The sequence below is a fragment of the Chrysochloris asiatica genome, unplaced genomic scaffold, assembly GCF_000296735.1.
Source record: "Chrysochloris asiatica unplaced genomic scaffold, ChrAsi1.0 scaffold00015, whole genome shotgun sequence".
In the NCBI taxonomy this organism is placed as follows: domain Eukaryota; kingdom Metazoa; phylum Chordata; class Mammalia; order Afrosoricida; family Chrysochloridae; genus Chrysochloris; species Chrysochloris asiatica.
The window spans coordinates 1329993-1350334 of record NW_006408533.1 but is presented as its reverse complement, the minus strand read 5'-3'; the positions used below and the strand labels follow the sequence as shown (position 1 = coordinate 1350334).

At 40.8% G+C, this 20342-nt stretch overlaps 1 protein-coding gene across 1 annotated transcript in view; it reads right to left on the bottom strand.

The window, feature by feature from the left end:
- Window positions 1-20342, bottom strand: part of TTC39C (tetratricopeptide repeat domain 39C) — a 136740-nt gene that overhangs the window by 22272 nt on the left and 94126 nt on the right. Inside the window, exon 7 of the mRNA XM_006835021.1 lies at window positions 3649-3742. Within this exon, the coding sequence (XP_006835084.1) occupies window positions 3649-3742 (94 nt within the window). The remainder of the gene's footprint in view (window positions 1-3648; window positions 3743-20342) is intronic.

The following is a 20342-nucleotide window of genomic DNA, read 5'->3' as shown; positions in this document are numbered from 1 at the left end:
GATGCCTGTAGTCCCAAGCTTGCCCACCAGTGATGTATCCACCCTGGCTTTGGGGTGCCTCATTGTCTCCCTTCTTCTGTTTGTCTGTGTATTCTTTCGTTATCCCTATCGCCGCTGGATCTCCCCTCCTCGTGAACCAAACATTCGTGAACAACACAACTATGGCGAGGTCAAACCCCGACAGTCACCTTTACAGAAGCAGATTGCCACATCTTTCAATCACAGATTGGGGTTGACTTCTGTGCTAGCAGCCACGTGCTCCCACGGTTCCTGTTAACAGCAGCTGTTGTGGACCATCATGTTGGTTCTGACTCATGGCGATCCCATGTAGAAAGAAACACTTCATTGAGTCGTGTTGTTGCTGTTAGGTGCCATTGAGTCAGTTCTGACTCACAGTGGCCCTATGTACAACAGAACAAAACCCTGCCCGTTCCTGCATGATCCTCACAATTGTTATGTTTGGGTCCTTTATGAAGCCACTGTGTCAGTCCATCTCATTGATGGTCTTTCTCTTTCTCACTGACCCTCTACTTTCCCAAGCAACTTGTCCTTCTCCAGGCCACTGAGGACACAAGTGTGTGCTAGCACTTTATATACTCTCTTTAACCCTTGTAATAGGAGCCCTTGCTGTGCAGTGTTTCAGTTCTTGGCTGCTAACTTAAAGCTGGGCAGTTGAAACCCACCAGCCACTCCACAGAAGAAAGATGTGGCAGTCTACTACATGAAGATTCAGTCTAGGAAACATATGGGGCAGTTCTACTCTGCTCTATGTGGTCATTATGAGCCTGAATCAACTTGGCAGCCACGGGTAACCTCACTGTTGCTGTTACGTGCCGTTGAGTCAGTTCCCACCCATAGTGACCCTGTACAGGGTTTTCCAGGAGCAGCTGATGAACTTGAACCGCCGACCTTGTGGTTCAAACTGACTCTGCAGTCCAGTGCATTAGCCCACCTCACCATACCAGAACGACTGGTAATGTAGTGTTTGACGTGCTGCGTTGCTAACCTTAATGTCAGCAGTTTGAATCTACGAGTTGTTTCATGGGAGAAAGATGAGGTTCTCTTCTCCTGTAAGACTGACAGCCTCAGAAACCTTATAGAGGATTCCTGTGAGTCGGAACTGACTCCACGACACACAACTACCTACTACTACTATCCCTCCCTCCAACCTGTTAAAGACAGGTGATGGCATCCTTATTTCACCAATGAGAAGCTCGAATACATCAAGAGGTTTTGTAACTTGCTTGAAGCCACACAGCTAAGAGGGAAGAATCACAAATAGGTCAAAGTTCTTCCTTTTTACATTACTGTCTCCATAAAAAGAAAATTCTGCTCTCAGTCGTGTCATTAAATACTTGTAGACCTTAGATGTGCCATTTAATCTATAGAGGGTGAGGTGGGAGCAGGGGGAGGAATCCATACTCCAGTAAATACATTGTCATATTCTATGGGATATATGAAACTAGAGTAAAATTTGGGGCTAATTATTCTCATTCTACAGTGAATCTCGAAGGAGCTCTGCTAGCGTAGTGGTTGAGAATCAGGCTGCTAACCTCAAGGTCGGCAGTTCGAAACTACCAGCTGTTCCACGGGAGAAACATGAGGCTTTCTGCTCCCATAAAGAGTTACAGCCTCAGAAACCCTGTACAGGGTTGCTATGAGTCAGAGCCGACTCCATGGTACTTAACAACAACAACAACAGTGAATCGCAAGATGTAGATATCCTATAACAGATATAAGATTAGAATGAAATACAAAATAGAGATGGAAAGGAGCATGCAATGTCATTGTTATTGTTAAGTGCCATTTAGCTGGTTCTGACTCATAGTAACCCTGTGTAGGATTTCCAGAGAGCAGCTGGTGGGTTTGAACTGCCAACCTTGTGGTTCGCAGTCCAGTGCTGATCCTATAGAACCATACCAGGAATGTCAATGTTGTTAAGTGCCTTCAAGTTGGTTTTGACTCATAGCAACCCTGCATAGGGTTTCTGAGGTGTGGCTAGTGAACTTGAATTGCCAACCTTGCAGTTCAAATCAACTTTGCAGTCCAGTGCATTAACCCACAGTGTCACACCAGGAATTTTAATAAGAAGTCCAGATTCTGATTTAAAGGAGACTTTATGGCAGTAGGTTTGGTTTGGTTATGGAATTTAACCTTTCTAGTGCCTGGGTGCTAGGTTACATGTTTTCTAACATCCTTGAGCTCTAACATTCTATATTGCCATGTTGTGGTGAAGTACAGCTGAGTTGGTTCCAACTCAACGTGACCCTTTATAGGGTTTCTGAGGCGTGGCTGGTGAGTTTGAATCAGCAGCCTTGCAGTTCAAGCCAACCTGTAGTCCAGTGCTTACCCTATGGCGCCACATCAGGACCTTGAAATAATGTACAACAACAAAAAAAGTCACCAATGCTAGGCTTTCCCCCCCCAAGTTCTTTGAAATACATTTAATTCTATATTATAGTCACTAAACAGATGTCAACCGAGTTTAGATTACATACAAATACATACATTTTCCCGTGGATTCTATTTTCTCTCTGATGAAGGATAAACGGTTTAAAACATAATTCAGGTACACAGTTATGCCCACAGCAGGCGAAACAATCGATAGACACCGTAGGGTCCTGACCTAACTGATGCCTGTCATCATTTATTTATTTATTTATTTATTTTTGACTCTTTTCTATGTGTTACATGATGTGGCCTCAGAGTATTAAGTTTAACTCTAAAACATAGGAAACTCTTATTCTTTTTGTTTGTTTCAAGTTCAAAGTTCTCAGCTTAACGGAGCAACTGCTACGTCAGAGGATCATGACATTACTAATGTACTTAGTACTGGAGAATTGTAGAGATGTCTGTAAAAGACTCAGAGCAACAACTTTGGAGAAGGAGGGGGAAAATCTTAAATAAATACTTCCAAGTCTGTGTATACACATCTCCTAGAGAGAAGCAGAAGGACGCACAGCTAACATTTCTGGAGTGCCTTCTGGTTCCCAGGCACTTACAAGATGCTTCATAAAATGTTATTTCATTCAAAACTCACAAGTGCCATGGGGGAAGGCAGTTTAACACCAATAGTAACAATGTGGCTCAGAGGGCTTGGCAAACTTGTCCAAGGACTCAGACGGATTGCTGGAAGAGCTGGATTTGGAATGGACTTGCCTTCTGGTAGCGTAGTGGTTACGAATCAGGCTGGAAACCTCAGGGTCAGCAGTTCGAAAATACCAGCTGTTCCGCGGGAGAAAGATGAGGCTTTCTGCTCCCATAAAGATTTACAAACTCGGAAACCCTGTACAGGGTCGCTATGAGTCGGAACCGACTCCATGGCACATAACAACAACAACAACAACTCTCTTCTATGCCCTATTTTTAATGTCAGGTAGACAAATAGCTTTGAATTCTCACGTGCGGTCCAATTGGCTAGCTCTAAATGGTTATTAGTTGCTTCATTTAACATTATCTAAAATCAAAATGCTGTAAAGAACAAAATACATGAAAGCAGTAATGAGAATCAGAGTGATAAATACCACTGCATATTCTCCAATAGCAAAGTCATTATTTTGGTAGGCAAGAGCATTAGTAACGAAAAAGTGCACAAGCGGCATTGATAGTATCTCAGAACAAGAAGCGGGATAAACATCTCATATTTACCAATTTCATACAGACACACATGCTGGATCTCTCTCTGGTCTACCGCAAGTTCCAGAGCAGTGTGGAAAGATGTCAAGGCACTGTTGATTTGACACTGTGGGGGAAAAAAGAAAGTAAAGTTATGGGCTAAGGTCTATCATTAACCTTACAATCAGCACAATTCAATATGGTCTTCTTCCTTGTTATTTTAAGCAGAAAAACAGACCTCCTTCTAATAACCTCCCTTTTGCTTAGACAGTAGACTCCACTGTGGGGTCCAGATCTGCCTTCTCCTACCACACTCTTCATATTTCTACTGTAGAACTTGTTGTACTACGTAATTGCTTGCTAATCAAATTCCTTATTACAAGTTCTAAATGGCCAAGAACTAAATTTCCTCCACCTTCATATACCTAACCTGGCAAAACACCTGCCACAGAAAGATTTTCCATCTGTTTTAATTTAGTCAGTGAATTTTCTCCAATGGGACACACACACTCTCCACTGTGCAGTTTAGAGTTTGGTTGTCTATCCCAGGATACTGTTCTCCAATAGCTTCTGGCCACCAACTGTCTCCTCCCAACAATTGAGAAATTCTCTGAAGATCCAGATGACATTTCTGACATTTGCTTTCATCTAATGGTATCTAGAACCCAACAGACTCTCAACAGACTTTCTTTTTACTAAAAATCTCTTTCAAAGTCTACCAAGCTGGCAATGAAAACACGTGATAAGAGAACCTAAAAATCATCACCAGGATGACAAGGGTTCGAGGAGATGCTAGTAAGGTACCAATCCACTACTCATCTGTGGTTTGTTGAACTGTGGAGGCTTTCACTTTGCTGAGATGCCACTAGTTCTTCAAATATGAGCAGAATTACCCATTGTACACAGGTTTCAATGGAACTTATAGACTAAGATAGATTCGGAAGAAAGACCTGTCCATTTACTTCAGAAAATCAGTGGAAACCCTATGAATCACAATAGAATATTGTCTGGCATAGTTCTGGACAAGGAACCCCTAGGTTGGAAGGCACTTAAATTACACAGTGGCAGTGACAGCTTACTGATACAAACAGACCAACATGATGAAGACAGTATAGGACCAGACATTCTGTACATGGGGTCACCATGAGTCGTTGCTGACACCCCAGCCACTAATAACAATAACAAGGCATTGATAGGTGTTAAATATCATGTATTGATAATAATTACAAATCTTAATCAACCCAAGACTAGAGAGAACCTTTTAACCAGGAGCTTTCCTTTCTTTCTGGCCACCTGGGGCCATAGCCACTCCTCTTGTCCAGATACTCTGGGCTTAGGTTTTTCCTTCCATTCCTCTTCTCTGTGCTCCCCTGTTTTCTCCTATGGTCCTCCCAACTGCCTCTTTCCTCCATAGCCAGCTAGCCTAGGGCACAAAGGGTATTGAAAGAGAAGCTGCAAACTTCCCTGAGGATCAGCAACACCCTGCTTTGCTTCCTCAGCTTCTTTAACCCCACACCATCTCTGTAGGAAGCTCTGGAACACAAATGTAATCCTGAGTCAGCAATGGCATCTCAGAACAGTCTGTGACTGGGGCACTGTAAGCCAAATGATTCATGAATCAAGGTCAAGGCTGGATCGATACCCGCTCATGCCCAAAGCAACAGAAGTTGACTAGGTAGCCACAGATGATGTCATTCATTCCTGTTCTCAAATAGCTCAAAATCTATCTGGAGGGTTGTTGTTGTTATTGTTGTTGTTAAGTGCCATTGAGTTGGTTCTGATCATAGCAACCCTGTATAGGGTTTCTGAGGAGCGGCTGGTGAGCTTGAACTGCCAATCTTGTAGTTCATACCAACCTTGCAGTCTAGCGAATTAACCCACAGCACCACACCAGGACTCCATTTGGAGGGTAGCACACAGGAAGGAAGATGAGGCATGCCCACAGCTCTGAAGTCATTTATACTGGTTGTAAGTACGGAGCCAAAATCCCAAAACTTATCAATTACTCAATCTTTTATGAAGAGTATGTGTGTGTGTGTGTAGAGCTCATAACTCCTTCCTTTCCATCTCTAACTCTCCCTCTCTGGATCAACAGTCCTTTTCCTGCACCATTTGTGAACTTGACTTAGTTTATATACACAGAAACAGCAGCCATAGGGTTCTACTGTGAATGCATCTAACCATTTGCTAAATTAATGGTCCTCAGTTACCAAAAAGAAGAATTAGCTCCATCTGCTAATTCTATTCACAGTTTAATTTTTAAACACATAAATATACCCTGGCATGAAGAGAATCTGGAAAGTGGATGGTTGTTAGGTGCCACCCAGACAGTTCCAACTCATAGTGACCTTATGCACAACAGAAGGACACACTGCCTGGTCTTGCAGCCACTATAAAACCATTAAATCAAGAGTCAGACATTACAGAGTTGGCTTTGGCTCGTAAATTGTGAACTGACTTGCCATGCCACAAACTCACTTAAAGCCTTGGTTTTCTCACTTGTGAAATGAGAAAAAATGTTGGCTAGTTTTATCTACTGTACTTCCAAAGCAAGCCACAAAGAAGTAAGTCCTTGCCAAATTAAATGTTGTTCTTTGTAGGGGGAAGAAGAGGAGAGGAATATTGCGTAAGGGGCACTGAGCTGTTATGGGTGATGAAGAAATTTAAAACAGAATGGTGATAGTTACACAATATGGTGGATGTACTTAATGTCACTGAATTGTATGTGTAAAAATGGTGTAAATGGCAAATGCTGTGTATATATGAGGGAGCTTCAGAGAACCAGGGACAAATCACATTATCTTTTCATGCCATTTTTCCATAAACACTGTGAAGCTCCCTTGTGTATGGCTATGTGTGAGGAGGCTATGAAAAGTTTATGAAAAGGCAATGGAATTGTTCCCACAAAGTTTTTGAATCCAAATATTTATATCATGGGCTATATATGTGTACACACACATATACCTTGTGGTTTGCAATCTAGTGCTAACTGCAAAGTTAGTGGTTTGAATCTACCAGCTGCTCCATGGGAGAAAGATGAGGCTCACAAAGATTTAAAGCCTTGGAAAAGCTACACGGCACTTAACAACTATCTATATCTATATAGATATATAGAGAGTGTGTGTGTGTGTCCTGGTGTGGCGCTGTAGGATAAGCACTCGAACACAAGGTCGGTTTGAACCACAAGGTAGATGGTTCAGATTCAGTGCTTATAAAATATAAACTAATTTCACCATAATAGAAATACTTCTAAGTAGCTTTTTCTTTTTTTTAAAGCATGACTTGGAGCCACTGCAGTTACACTACAGAAAGAGGGTCTGTTTCTCCACCTATCCAAGACCTTCCTCTCAACAAAATGAGTAATTTTCTTCTGATAAGTCATACATATTTCTTAAGAGGTTCCTTCCTAGGCATTTCAGAATGCAAACTTCTGGCAATTGTACAAGGTTTTTGTTCCTCCAGTCTATTCTCCGGGTGTTCCTGGCATCTGCAGGAAAGCTTGCAGTGTTTGTAACTTGGTTTTATATGTTAGTTTATTATCGTCATAAGAGTTTTCATGGCTTTTTGGCTTGTTTTCAGTTTTCTCTTGGAGCTTAAGAGAAACATTCAAATCATTTTTAAACAATGGCAACTTTGTTTCATCCTTTACAGTATGCATTCTAACCAGTTACTAGGCTAAGACAATCAGTTTAACTACGGAATAATAACAGTCATAGCCTGACTGCTTGTTTTACTCCTGTCTTTAATGAGGTCGCTTCTCGTGGTCACCATTGAATAGGGTTTACTGCAGGTTTTTGGTAGATGCCATTTTTTTTTTTCTTAAATGTTTTATTGTGAATTATGTGATAGTTTACATGGGAGAACATTAGTTTTACATTCATCCTATCGTATATCTTTTCATTGCCATGGTTGCAATCCCCTCCATGCATCATCAAACAACCAGAGGATATACCCTGCAAGCCTGCTCCCCCTTGCCCCCCAGTCATCAACACACAGCTCCTCTCCCTCTCTGGATCTGAAGTCCCCAGCTGCTCCATCTCTCCACGTCATCATCTCTGCCTCCATCTCAGGCATCACTGCTTCTCTGGGTAGGGTCCCGCTCTCTGCTCTTCTCCCTTGATGCTCAGCTCCACTCCTAGACTGAAAAGTTAATCATTCCCCTCCTTGCTACAAAACGTCTACCTTTACATTTCCAACCCTCACAATCAGTCCTGATAACAATTATTCACTATTGTATCACAAGAGCCTCATCTGCATTTCATTTCACCAGCCCCGCCTAGGCAGATTGAATACTACTCACTGGAGATTCTACCTTCCTCCAGGACCTCTGGATCTAGGTTCCCTCTTGAAAGCTTGTAAGCCAGTCACTTCTTGCCTTTGTAGCACCCCGCCCCCCATTTTGGGTAACCAATGTCCAAGTTGCCCATCCCTGTCTACTCTGTGTGTGGAGGGGGTGGGAATGATTCTTGCTATAAGGACTTGTTCCCTCTTTTGAGCTACTGCTTCCAAAGGTGTAGGTCAAGTTCATCAAATTGTATGAGAATACTTTTTTTTTCTTCTTCTTCTTCTTTTTACTTCTGGTTGAGCTCTGATCATCCAGTCACTGAAGCCAGGATAAGTGGGTATTATCTGCAAGTGTGGGTGTTCTTATGCATATGTCCTCAGTATGCCATTTTTATCAAATGAAGAAATTTCCTTCTATTTCTAATTTGCTAAAAATTCATTGGTTTTTAAAAAATCTGGATTGGGCAGTATATTTTATTAATAATAATATCATTTGGGTATCTGTTGCTATGCAAGGTCGGTGGTTCAAACTTACCAATTGCCCTTCAAGAACCCTATACAGGGTCACTATGAGTAGGCACTTAAAAACAATCTATTGATAGGATTATGTGGTTTTATGACTTCTTTTCTTAATGCAGGAAATAATAGGAACACATTTCCTGATACGGAACCAATCTTGCCTTTTTGGAATAAACCATAAAACACCCCACATGGGTTAGAGTAGAATCGGTCCACAGGGTTTTCTTAGCTAACATCCATGGAAGCAGATTGTTAGGTCTTTTAAAAACTCTGTAGCACTTCTGGATAGATTTGAATCACAAACCTTTAGGATAGAAGTCAAATGCAAACCGTTTGTGCCATCTAGGGCCCTAGCAGGTCCTGGCGTGGCATTTAAACAGTACACTGCTGGACTTGGTTTGCTAAAATTTATTTAGAATTTCTATATTCAGAATAGGTTCACCTATACTATCCTGTTTATGTGCTCTCTGTCATGAATTTTAGTATCAGAATAATGCCAGACTTATAGAACGAGTTGAAGATATTTTCATATTTTTCTATGCCCTGGAACTATGTAAATAAGTAGTTCACTTTAAAGCCGTACCTTCCCAGCAAATGCTTAATTTTCTGTTTTAAATCACCATAATTTAAATTTTTTTCTTAACGGGCACACAATGTACCAAGTAATATTAAACTTAAGTCAACAGTATCAAATTTCAGAGCCAGCTTTATAACCAACAGGATTTTAGACCCTAGGAAATAATTTGTTTTGTTTATACTCTCAGGGGATGTTGAAATGAATGAATTCATATAAATAAACTGCTCTTAAGAAAGGTACTTCGTCTTTAAAATTAGATGCATAGCAGTACACAGTATTAATCACACGGCAAATAAATCACAACGCTGTTTTCATCATTCAGAACAAGCTCTGGCAGGAAGGGGCAATTAAACATCTCACAAAATGTTTCTGACCCACCAGAAGAAATTCCATGTTTTATCTAGTAGGCATAATTGAGATCTGTAAGTTAAGCTCTGCCACAAATACACAAGTATGTACTCTTGCCTAAAACCCAAACAAACATACGCACGTTCATGGGAATAAGAGGGTAGAATAAACATGAAACGTGCAATGTGAAGGCAGGGAGTGACTTACAGGGAGCACATTATCCCCCATTTTTAAAATGAAAGTTTCCTCCTTATTTCAGTATTAATAAATATTTTAAAGTCCTTTGTAAAGATCGCAAAGCACAAATAAAAGAAGACACCAGGGTACACATTTGTTTTCAGAGCCAGCACATAAAGCCTGGCATATATTCTTGCTACATTTTGCTCTACTCAAAGAATTTCGCTAGCTATATCAAGCTGGGAGGGTCCACTAAATGCAGCTAGCACTTAGCAAAGGATCCATTTTGAGAATTATGAAAGAAGTGGAAATGGAAACAAGGTAAAATGCTTTGGGGGACTTGGCTCAGACTAGAGTACCAAAGGGACATCAAGTTCCAGACTTCTCTAAATCTGTAATTTAGGACTTGGCTTCCCAAGCAAGCAGTTTCTTTTTGTACTGCCTCCAGTTTTATTTAACATGAAATGATGAAAATCGCTCATACATAGGTCTCAGTTCTGACCTGCATTAAAATACTGTTTGTATAACTCCATTCTTCCAGACAGAACACTAGAGAGGAGTTAGGCATTACAGTGGCAAATTGAAGAACACAACAGTCTCTGTAGACCAAGGTGCTGGGGAAGATTGTTTCAGGCCTATAGCTCCAACGTGCATTTGCTTTTGAGAATATTTAAATCTACTAGCTAGTTAGCAGAACATGACAAAAGTCTACACATGTGTAGGCATATTTGTTAGATACAGGCAAACTTGATGAGAGTTAAAAAAAAAAAAAAAAGGTTAGTACTTATCAAATAGAGTACATGTGAGTATGCGTGTGTACGTGTATTAAACAGAGAGAGAGGAATGAAGGGCCAAGAGCTATCTAATACCCAAGAGACCCCGGGGTATTAAATATTCCCATTGCCACTGAGTCCATTTAGACTCATAGAGGCCCTGTAGAACAGAGAACTGCCCCAAAGGGTTTCCAACACTGTAATCTTTATGGGGTCTTGGTGTGGCACCGGAGGATAAGCACTAGACCTTATGGTTGGTTTGAACCCGCTGCTCCCCAGAAACCCTATACAGGGTTGTTATCATTTGGAATCGGCACTGAACAACAACAACGATAATCTTTATGGAAACAGACTGTCACATCTTTCTAATACAACGTGGTTGGTGGGTTTGAACCACCAACCTTTTGGTTAGTAGTCAAGTGCTTAACTTGTGGCACCAGGGTTCTTTGGGTATTAAATATACATGAGTTTACATCTGTAGTACTGTAGAATAAGTAATGGATTGTTAACTGCAAACTCAACAATTGATCCTCAGAAACCCTGTACAGCGTTGCTAGAAGTTGGGACCAACTCGACAGCACTCAACAACAACAAATATCCCAAAGCACTAAATAGTCCAAATTTTAAATATATTTGAAAATATTCATCAGGTCTTCAATTGACCTGGTACTTGCGGCGGCCATTCTGGTACCATGTATTCTCTGCCCAAGAAACAGAAACCACGGCTGGTCATCAGTTTGGTGGTGCTGAACAGAAGTGCCCATCCCTGAGGGTCTCTAATACAGCAAGAGTGTGGTCTCTATCCTCTCTAAGCACACCATCTGTGAGGAAGGTTCTGTGATTCCAACAGTGTGGTCCTCCTGCCCTGAGAGTGGGAATGATACTTCTCACTGTATGTTTGAAACTGATTTCGTAAACTGTGAGCTTTGAGCCTGTCTTAATTTAGTCTATGAGTCTTTCTCTGCTTTGACCTCTGGCAGAGTTGCCCAGTAGTTCTGCCTGGAGCCTGCAATGGTACCAGCAGCACCCATATAAAAAGAGCAAAATGCCCTATGAAGAGACATAAACTGGCACCGCCAGTTGGCAGGGATCTCCTTGTTTGGGGGGACACATCCATTCCCTCTCCACTGTCAAATCTGTTTTAGGAATTTGAAGCGTCCTGCTTCTCTGGAAGGCATCTCTGATCCAAGCTGTAAAATCACAGTACCTCAGCCCCCTTGGAATCCAGCCCTGCAGTTTTTCTTATGGGTGATGGGGATGGGCAGGCTAGATGTCTGCATGCCTGCTTGTATACATGCATAGGTGTGTGTAAGTATATATTTCAATGGGTGTGTACCCAGGGTGGTGCAAATAGTTAATTCCCAAAAGGTTGGGAGTTTGAGTCAATTCAGAGGTACCTCAGAAGACTTGGTGATATACTTTCAAAAAATCAGCCCTTGAAAATGCTATAGCATACAGCTGTAATCTGACACACATATGGCCACCATGAGCTGGAGACGACTCAATGGTAACTGGTTGATTTTGGTGCCTGTATGGTGTGGTGGTTACAAATCAGGCTGCGAACCTTAAGGTCAGCAGTTCGAAACTACCAGCCACTCCGCGGGAGAAAGATGAGGCTTTCTGCTCTCATAAAGATTTATAGCCTCGGAAACCCTGCACAGGGTTTCTATGGGTCGGAACCAACTCAACGGCACTTAACAACAACAACATGGTGTGTCTCAGAGTCCTGGTGTAGCACTGTGGGTTAATGTGCTGGACTGCAAAGGATGTTTGAACCACAAGGTCAGTGGCTCAAGCTCATCAGCTGCTCAAGCTCACCAGGGTTGTTATGAGTTGGAACCGACTTGATGGCACTTAACAACAACAATAGTGTGTTTCAACTAGTTTCTCTTCAATTCAATGCAGCAATACTAGAGCATGCACCTCAAGGCTTTTATTAATTTACATATGTAACAACAGTCTCTATAAGGGACTATTTCTTCTACCTTTTTCAACACTGAACTTTAAAATTTTTTCTTTTAAGCATACTCTGATTTTTATTTCCTCAAATACACACATGATAATATAGTAGCAATCATTTATTGACCATCTCACATGGCAGGCCGGTCACTAGGTAATTTCACTTGATATTCACAACAAGGTATTAGTAACCATATCAAATTCACATATGCAAAAAACAAGATTCTGAAAACACTTTTAGTCTAATTTTGTCAAGAGGGACCAGTTGCCGGAGAAGGGGATCATGTTTGGTAAGGTGAAGGATCAGAGAAGAAGAGGAAGACCCCCAGCAAGATGGATTAGCAAAGTGGCAGCATCAATGGGCTCAGGCGTGGCAACAATTGTAAGGTTGGCCCAGGACCAGGCAGTGTTTCATTCTGTTGTGCACAGGGTCACTATTAGTTGGTACGGACTCAATGACACCTAACAACAACAGCCTACTTTTACAACTTGAGCAAAGTAAACAATGCCACTAAAATGAGCACAGGAGAAACAGATGTTTGTTCTAAAGAATCTGACATACATAATTTGGCAACAACTCTAGCAACAACTCAAAAAAGAATGATGTATGGTCATATATGTGTGTATATAGGCACAGATGTGTATCGGCAGTACAGGTGTGTACCTATATGTGCACAGATAGAAGTGTCTATATGTTTGTGTACATACAGATGTGTGTGTCCTTGCATATATATTCAAAAGGACATAGCTATGGACACTTCTGAGATATAACCACAAACTACGAGAAAGGTCTTCTGGTTTTGAGGGCTTAGGACCATCTTAGTCTCAAGGGACAACTCAGTCAACTGGTATAATATAGTACACCAGTTCATGTTCTGTGTCCTGCAGTAACTGCAACCTACAAGCTTTAAAAATGCCTCTGAGTGGACTCGAACCTCCAACCTTTTGGTTGGAAGCTTAGTGTGTTAACCATTTGTACCATCCAGCAATTCCTAATGGGTTTAAACCAAATCCACTGCTATCAAGTTGGTTCTGACTCATAGTGATCCTATAGGATAAAGTAGAATTGCCCCATAGGGTCTCCAAGACTATAAATCTTTATGGAAGCAGGCTGCCACATCTTTCTCCTGAGGAGTGGTGGGTAGGTTTGTAATTACACCACCAGAGCTCCTTATTAATGGGATCAGTAGTTGTTTTTCAGCACCTCAACAGAAAAGGACAGCAGCAATCCCATTGGCAAATGAATTCTATAACCAAATCCACCAGTGAATAAGATTCCCTTGCTATTAATAGTTATGCACATGATTTAACCCATGTTGGGACAAAATTTGCAATGAGAATGTTTTAAAATAGGATTTGCAACACATTTTTGACTCATTAGGATAAAATTTGCAATGAAAAAAATGCTTTAAAATGAAATTTACAAGTCAGACACGAGTCAATCTAAACAAGGAAGGAATACTTGATAAACCCTGACGTACAGTCAGCAGTTCGAAACTACGAGCTGTTCCTCGTAGCATAGTGGTTACGAATTGGGCTGCTAATCTCAAGGTTGGCCGTTCGAAACTACCAGCTGTTCTGTAGGAGAAAGACAAGGTTTTCTGCTCCCATAAAGATTTGCAGCCTCAGAAACCCTGTGCAGGGTCACTATGAGTTGGAACCGACTCCACGATACTTAACAACAACAACAATGGTCAGCAGTTCGAAACTACCAGCTGTTCTGTGGGAGAAAGATGAGGCTTTCTGCTCCCGTAAAGATTTACAGCCTCAGAAACCCTATGCAGGCTGGCTATGAGTTGGAACTGACTCCACGGCACATAACAACAACAACAAATGTTACATTATGTAATGCTGACCGCAATTCAAAATGGCAGATATTGTTCATCTCTTTCAGATGGAGACCCAGGCTTATCAGGCCAGGAGGTAGAAGATCCCATGTGAACTGAGCCAGAAGCTTTTCCCAGTATACCAAATTGTCTTAAAATTCTATAAAAGGAATTTGTATGAACAATGACACTAAACTTGAAAAAAAAATAAAGATGCCAGCAACTAATTAAAAAGAGCAGTGAAGAGGTTAATGAAAACAATTTAACTCAGAAAAACGAAAACCATGGACACAGAATACACTATTCTACAAACAGTCATAATTCTCAAGAATTCAAGATAAAGAGATACGCCTGGGAAACAAATGGAGATGATATGAGATGCAGAGAGACTGATATGAGAGAAGCAAATTAAAGCCATAATCAGGAAACTAATTTTCCAAAGTTCTTCCTGAATTGAGTGACATTATCTGTAAAGGATGCCAAGTGGACAAGCTGCTATGTGAGTGTGCTTTTCCCCCCAAAGAGAAACAAAAGATAACACCAAAATTAGGTTCCTAAGATATTAAGGTTTCAAATGAAAACCAGGAGATATGTTTTCAAATGTGAAAATGAGATTTCATATGCAGCTAAAAGTTGGACAATGAATAAGGAAGACTGTAGAAGAATGGATATATTTGAGTTGTGGTGTTAGAGAAGAATATTAAAAGTGCCATGGAGTGTCAGAAGAAAAAGCAAATCTGTGTTGGAAGAAATACACGCCAGATGTTCCTTAGAAGCCTGTATGGCGAGACTTCATCTTTCATATTTCAGACATATTATCAGGACTATCTCCAGTACCTGGAGAAGGACATCATGCTTAGTAAAGTGGAAAGTCAGTGAAAAAGAGGAAGACCCTCAATGAAATGGATTAGTACAGTGGCAACAGCAATGGGTTCAAACACTGCACCAATTGTGAGGATGGCAAAGGACCAGACAGCATTTTATTCTGTCGTGCCCAGGGTCACTATGAGTGGGAGCCAACTTGATGGCACCTAACAACAATTTTCCACCAACAGAAGGGCTTGGTGGAAAATCTACACAAAATAATAAAAATAAATAATCTCAGGTAGTTAGTTTTGAAGACTAAAGAACCATAAAAAAAAGTATAGCAGTTTTACTGAGGTATGTTCACATACCAGAAAATCCACGCTTTTACAGTGTACAATTATGTGGTTTTTCGTGTATTCACAGAACCATAAAATTTGAAAGCTGGGAGAAACCTTAACATATTCTAGCCTAGTGCTTCTGAATGTGTGTTCTACCAAACATTACCAGTCCCACAGACTACTTAAACACTGGATAAACACTGCATATCCACATACTCATCTCCTCCATGAAGGATCACAATGTAAAACTAAAGTCCCTGAGAGATCCTGCATACAAAAATCCCCTATCCCCCAAACCAAACCCACAGCCACTGAGTCAATATTCCAGCTCATACCTACACTAAAGGACTACTCCTTAGGAAGTAGACAGTCTTCTCTTTCCCCTGCAGGGCAGCTGGAAACCCCTGATCTTACAGCTAGCAAGCCAACACTAACCCCACCATGCCTCCACGATTCCTTAAAGAAATCCCAGGATATCCCAATTTACCTGACTCTGGAACTTCTTTCGTGATACACAGCTCAATAGTCTATCAAATCAGTGTTTCAAGACAGACGTTTGCAAAACTAAATATTCAAACCCTCACATGTTCTAGGTAAAGAAACTGGGAGAAAGTCAGCTGCTTGATTGAGGTCTAAAGCCCTGTGAAATTGTTCACGGTGTAAAAAGTAGAAAGTATTTTCACTGTTTATGACAGTGCCAAAACCCCAAACCAGATTTCCAGATTTCTAGTGCAATGTTCTTTCCGTAACACTACATACCAAACACTGAAGCGCTGAAGCTGTATGTCACCAAATTCCACAACTAACAACTTCTTTACCAGAAACCACAGATAAATGAGCAAGAGAGAAAACAAAGAAATGCACAGACTTCAGCCATCAGTGTACTCAAACATTAAGGAGTTGACAGTCATAAAGAAAACCAGAATTTCAATAGTACGTGTTCACAGAAATATTTCAGACAGAGTAAGTCAAAGAAAAGTTTCCTGTAACCAGACCAGGCCTCATCAGTCAGTTCTCAATGGGAGACCACTGTATACTGACTAGCATTAGAAAAGAGAATGATGCTGCTGACTGTAAAGATATGTGCACCTAATGCTTAAAATAGCTTTAGAAAACAAGTAAATCACTGTTGTTGCTAGTTGCCACTGAGTCAATTCTGTGTCAAAATCCCATATGTGCAGCATAGAACCACTCCGGAGAGTTTTCAAAGTTGTTGCCTTTCAGAAGCACATTGTCAGGCTTTATTTCTGAGGCATTGCAGAGGTTTGAACTGCCAACATTTTGGTTAATATTGTTGTTGTAGGTGTTGTTGAATCAGCTTAGACTCACAGCGACTCTATGCACAACAGAATGAACTACTGCTCGGTCCTACACCATCTTCACACTTGTCACATTAAAGAAGTCTTGTGCAGTAAATTTGCCTAATGCAATATATCTTGATTTCTTGACTGATGCTTCCATGAGCGTTGATTGTGGACCCAAGGAAAATAAAGTCTTTCACAATTTCAATCTTTTCTCCATTTATGTTGCTGTTTACTGGTCTAGTTGTGAGGACTTCTGCTTTCTTGACATTGAGGTGCAAGCCGTAATGAAGGCTTTGATCTTCATCAGTATTTTAAAACCGCTTCACTTTCAGCAAGCAAGGTTGCTTATTGCAGGCTAGTAATGAGTCTTCCTCCAATCCTGATGCCATGTTCTTCATGTAATTTAGCTTCTCAGATAATTTGCTCAGCATACAGACTGAATAGGGTGAAAAGATACAATCCTGGTATATTCTTTTCCTGATTTTAAACCATTCACTATCACCTTGTTCTGTTCAAATGACTGCCTCTTGGTCTGTGAACACTTTCCTCATGAGCACAATTGAGTGTTCTGGACTACCCATTATTTGTAATGTTATCCATAGTTTGTCATGATTTACACAGTCAAATGCCTCTGTATAGTCAATAAAGCACAAGTAAACATCTTTCTGGTATTCTCTGCTTCTGCCCAGATCCATCTGACATCAGCAATGACATCCTCATTCTATGTCCTATTCTGAATCCAGCTTGTATTTCTCGTAGCTTCATGTCCATATACTGCTGCAATCATTTTTGAATTATCTTAAGTAAAATTTTACTTGCATGTAATATTAATGATATTGTTATATGATTTCTGAATTCCGTTGGGTCACCTTTCTTTGGAATGGGCACAAATATGGATCTCTTACAATGAGTTGGCCAGGTTGCTGTCTTCCGAATGTCTTGGTATAGAGGAATGAGGGTTTGTTGAAGTATTTCAATAAGTATTTTGTCAATTCCTGGAGCCTTGTTCTTCACCAATGCTTCCAGTTCATCTTGGACTTCTTAAATACCACCGGTTCTTGATAATATGCTACCTCTTGACATGGCTGAACATTGAACATTCATTTCTTTTTGGTACTGTGACTCTGTATTCCTTCCATTTTCTTTTGATGCTTTCTGAAACATTCAGTAGTTTGCCTATGTTGTTGTCAGGTGCCATCGAGTCAGAACCGACTCAGTGACCCCATGCACAGCAGAACGAAACAATGTCCGATCCTGGGCCAAACTCACTACCACCGCCACACTTGACGCCATCAATGATGCCACCTGGCTGATCCATCTCGTTGGGGTCTTCCTCTTTTTCTCTGACCCTCCACCCTACCCAGCATGACATCCTTCTCCAACGACTGTTCTCTCCGGACAATGTGTCCAAAGTATGAGAGACGAAGCCTAGCCATCTTGGCCTCCAAAGAGCACTCTGGTTGTACTTCTTCCAAAACAGATCTATTGGTTCTTTTGGCAGTCCATGGCACTTTCCTATTTTGCCTATGGAGTCCATGAATATTGCAAGTCTAGGCTTGAATGTTGGTTTCAGTTCTTTCAGCTTGAGAAATGCTGAGCGTGTTCTCCCCTTTTGATTTTCTAACTCCAGATCTTTTATCATTTGATTATAATACTTGACTTTGCCTTCTTGAGCTGCCCTTTGAAATGTTCTCTTCAGCCTTTTTGCCTCCTCATTTCTTTAATTCACTTTAACTTCTCTATGCTCAAGAGCAAGTTTCAGAGTCGCTTCTGTCATCCATTTGGGTCTTTTTTACCCTCTGTCTTTTTAATGGCCTTTCGCTTTCTTCTTGGACGATATTCTTTAAAAAAAAAACAACAACTTTTCTACATGATAGTCCTGATGTCATACCACAGCTCTTCTGTTTTTTGGTCATTCATGTCTAATGCATCAATTCTGTTCTTGAGATGGTTTCCAAATTCAGTTGTGTTGTGTTCAAGGTCCCATTTGGGCTCTCATAGACTTGTTTTAATTTTCTTCAGCTTCAGCCTGAACATGCATGTGAGCAATTGATGATCTGTTCCACAGTTTGTCCTGGTTTTATTTTGGCTGAAGATAGGGAACTTTTCTACCTTCTCTTCCATCACATATAGTCAATTTGATTCCTGTGTATTGATTCCAGCAATTCCAACTCATGAGGTACATGTGCACAGTTGCCTTTATGTTTAAAGTTGCTTGAAACTATTTTTTCAATGAATAAGTTGTTGGTCTTGAAAATTCTATCATGCTTTCTCTAGTATCATTTCTATCATCAAGGCTATATTTTCCAACTACTAAACCTTTCTCTTTGTTTCCAACTTTCACATTCCAATCACCAGCAATTATAAGTGCATTTTTTAAATGTTTTATTGTGAATTATTGATAGTTTACATGGGAGAACATTAGTTTTACATTTATCCTATCGTATATCATTTCATTGCCATGGTTACAATCTCCTTCATGCATCATCAACCAACCAAAGGGTATAACCCTGCAAGCCTGCCCCCCAGTCATCAGCACACAGCCCTTCTCCCTCTCTGGGTCTAGAGTTCCCAGCCGCTCCATCTCTCCATGTCATTGTTTCTGCCTTCATCTCTGGCGTCATTGTTTCTCTGGGTAGGGTCCCGCACTCCGCTCTTCTCCCTTGATGGTCCCAGAGTATAAGTGCATTTTGACTTTATGTTTTATCAGTTTCTGACTGAAGGGGTTGGTAGATTTCTTCAATTTCATCATCATTGGCTTTAGTGGTTGATTATAAATTTAAATAATAGTTATTAACTGGTCTTCCTTGTAGGCTTGTGGACATTATCCTCTCACAGACAGCACTGTACTTCTAGATTTTGAAATGTTCTTTTTGAAGATGAATGCGATGTTTCCGGAATAATAAACCATATGACTGTTGGATTCAAAATGGCCAATACCAGTCCAGTAGGCTCCCTAACCCACCAGCTGCTCTCAGAAACCCTATACAGGGTTGCTATGAGTTGGAACTGACTCGAAGGCACAAAACAATGCCTAGGATATATATCAATCTCCATGCATTCTATTTCATTTTTGACAAGTTCCAAGTTTTCTAGATTCATTCTTCGTATATCCTATGCTCCATTTATTAATGGATGTCTGCAGCAGTTTCTCCTCATTTTGAGTTGTCTCATCAGCAAATGAAGGTCTTGAAGGCTTTGCTCCATTCATGCCATTATTGTCAACTCTACTTTGAGAAGGTAGCTCTCCCCCAGTTATATTTTGAGTGCCTTCCAACCTGAGGGCCTCATCTTCTGACTATCTGACAATGCTCAGTTGCAATTCATGTTTTCATCTTCAGACATTATATCTGACAATGTTCTGTTGCTATTTGTAAGGTTTTCAGTGACTAATCATTCAGAAGTAGTCCACCTCTCCTTATTCTGCTTTCATCTGGAAACTGTTGACACCTGTCCACCTTAGGGGACTCTGCTGGTATTTACTATACCTATGGCATAGCTCTTAGGTATCTTAAATACCAGCAGAGTCCCCTAAGATGGACAGGTGTCAACAGTTTCCAGATGAAGGCAGATTAAGGCGGTAGACTACTTCTGAATGATTAATCACTTAAGATTCCTATGGCATAGCTCTTGGAGTCCTGGTGTGGTGCTGTGGGCTAATGTGTCAGACAGCAAAGTCGTTAGAACTGCAAAGTCGGTGGTTCAAGCTCACCAGCTGCTCCTTGGAAACCCTATACAGGGTCGTTATGGGTCAGAATCCACTCGACGGCACTTAACAACAACAACAACATGGCATAGCTCTTAGCATCACAGCA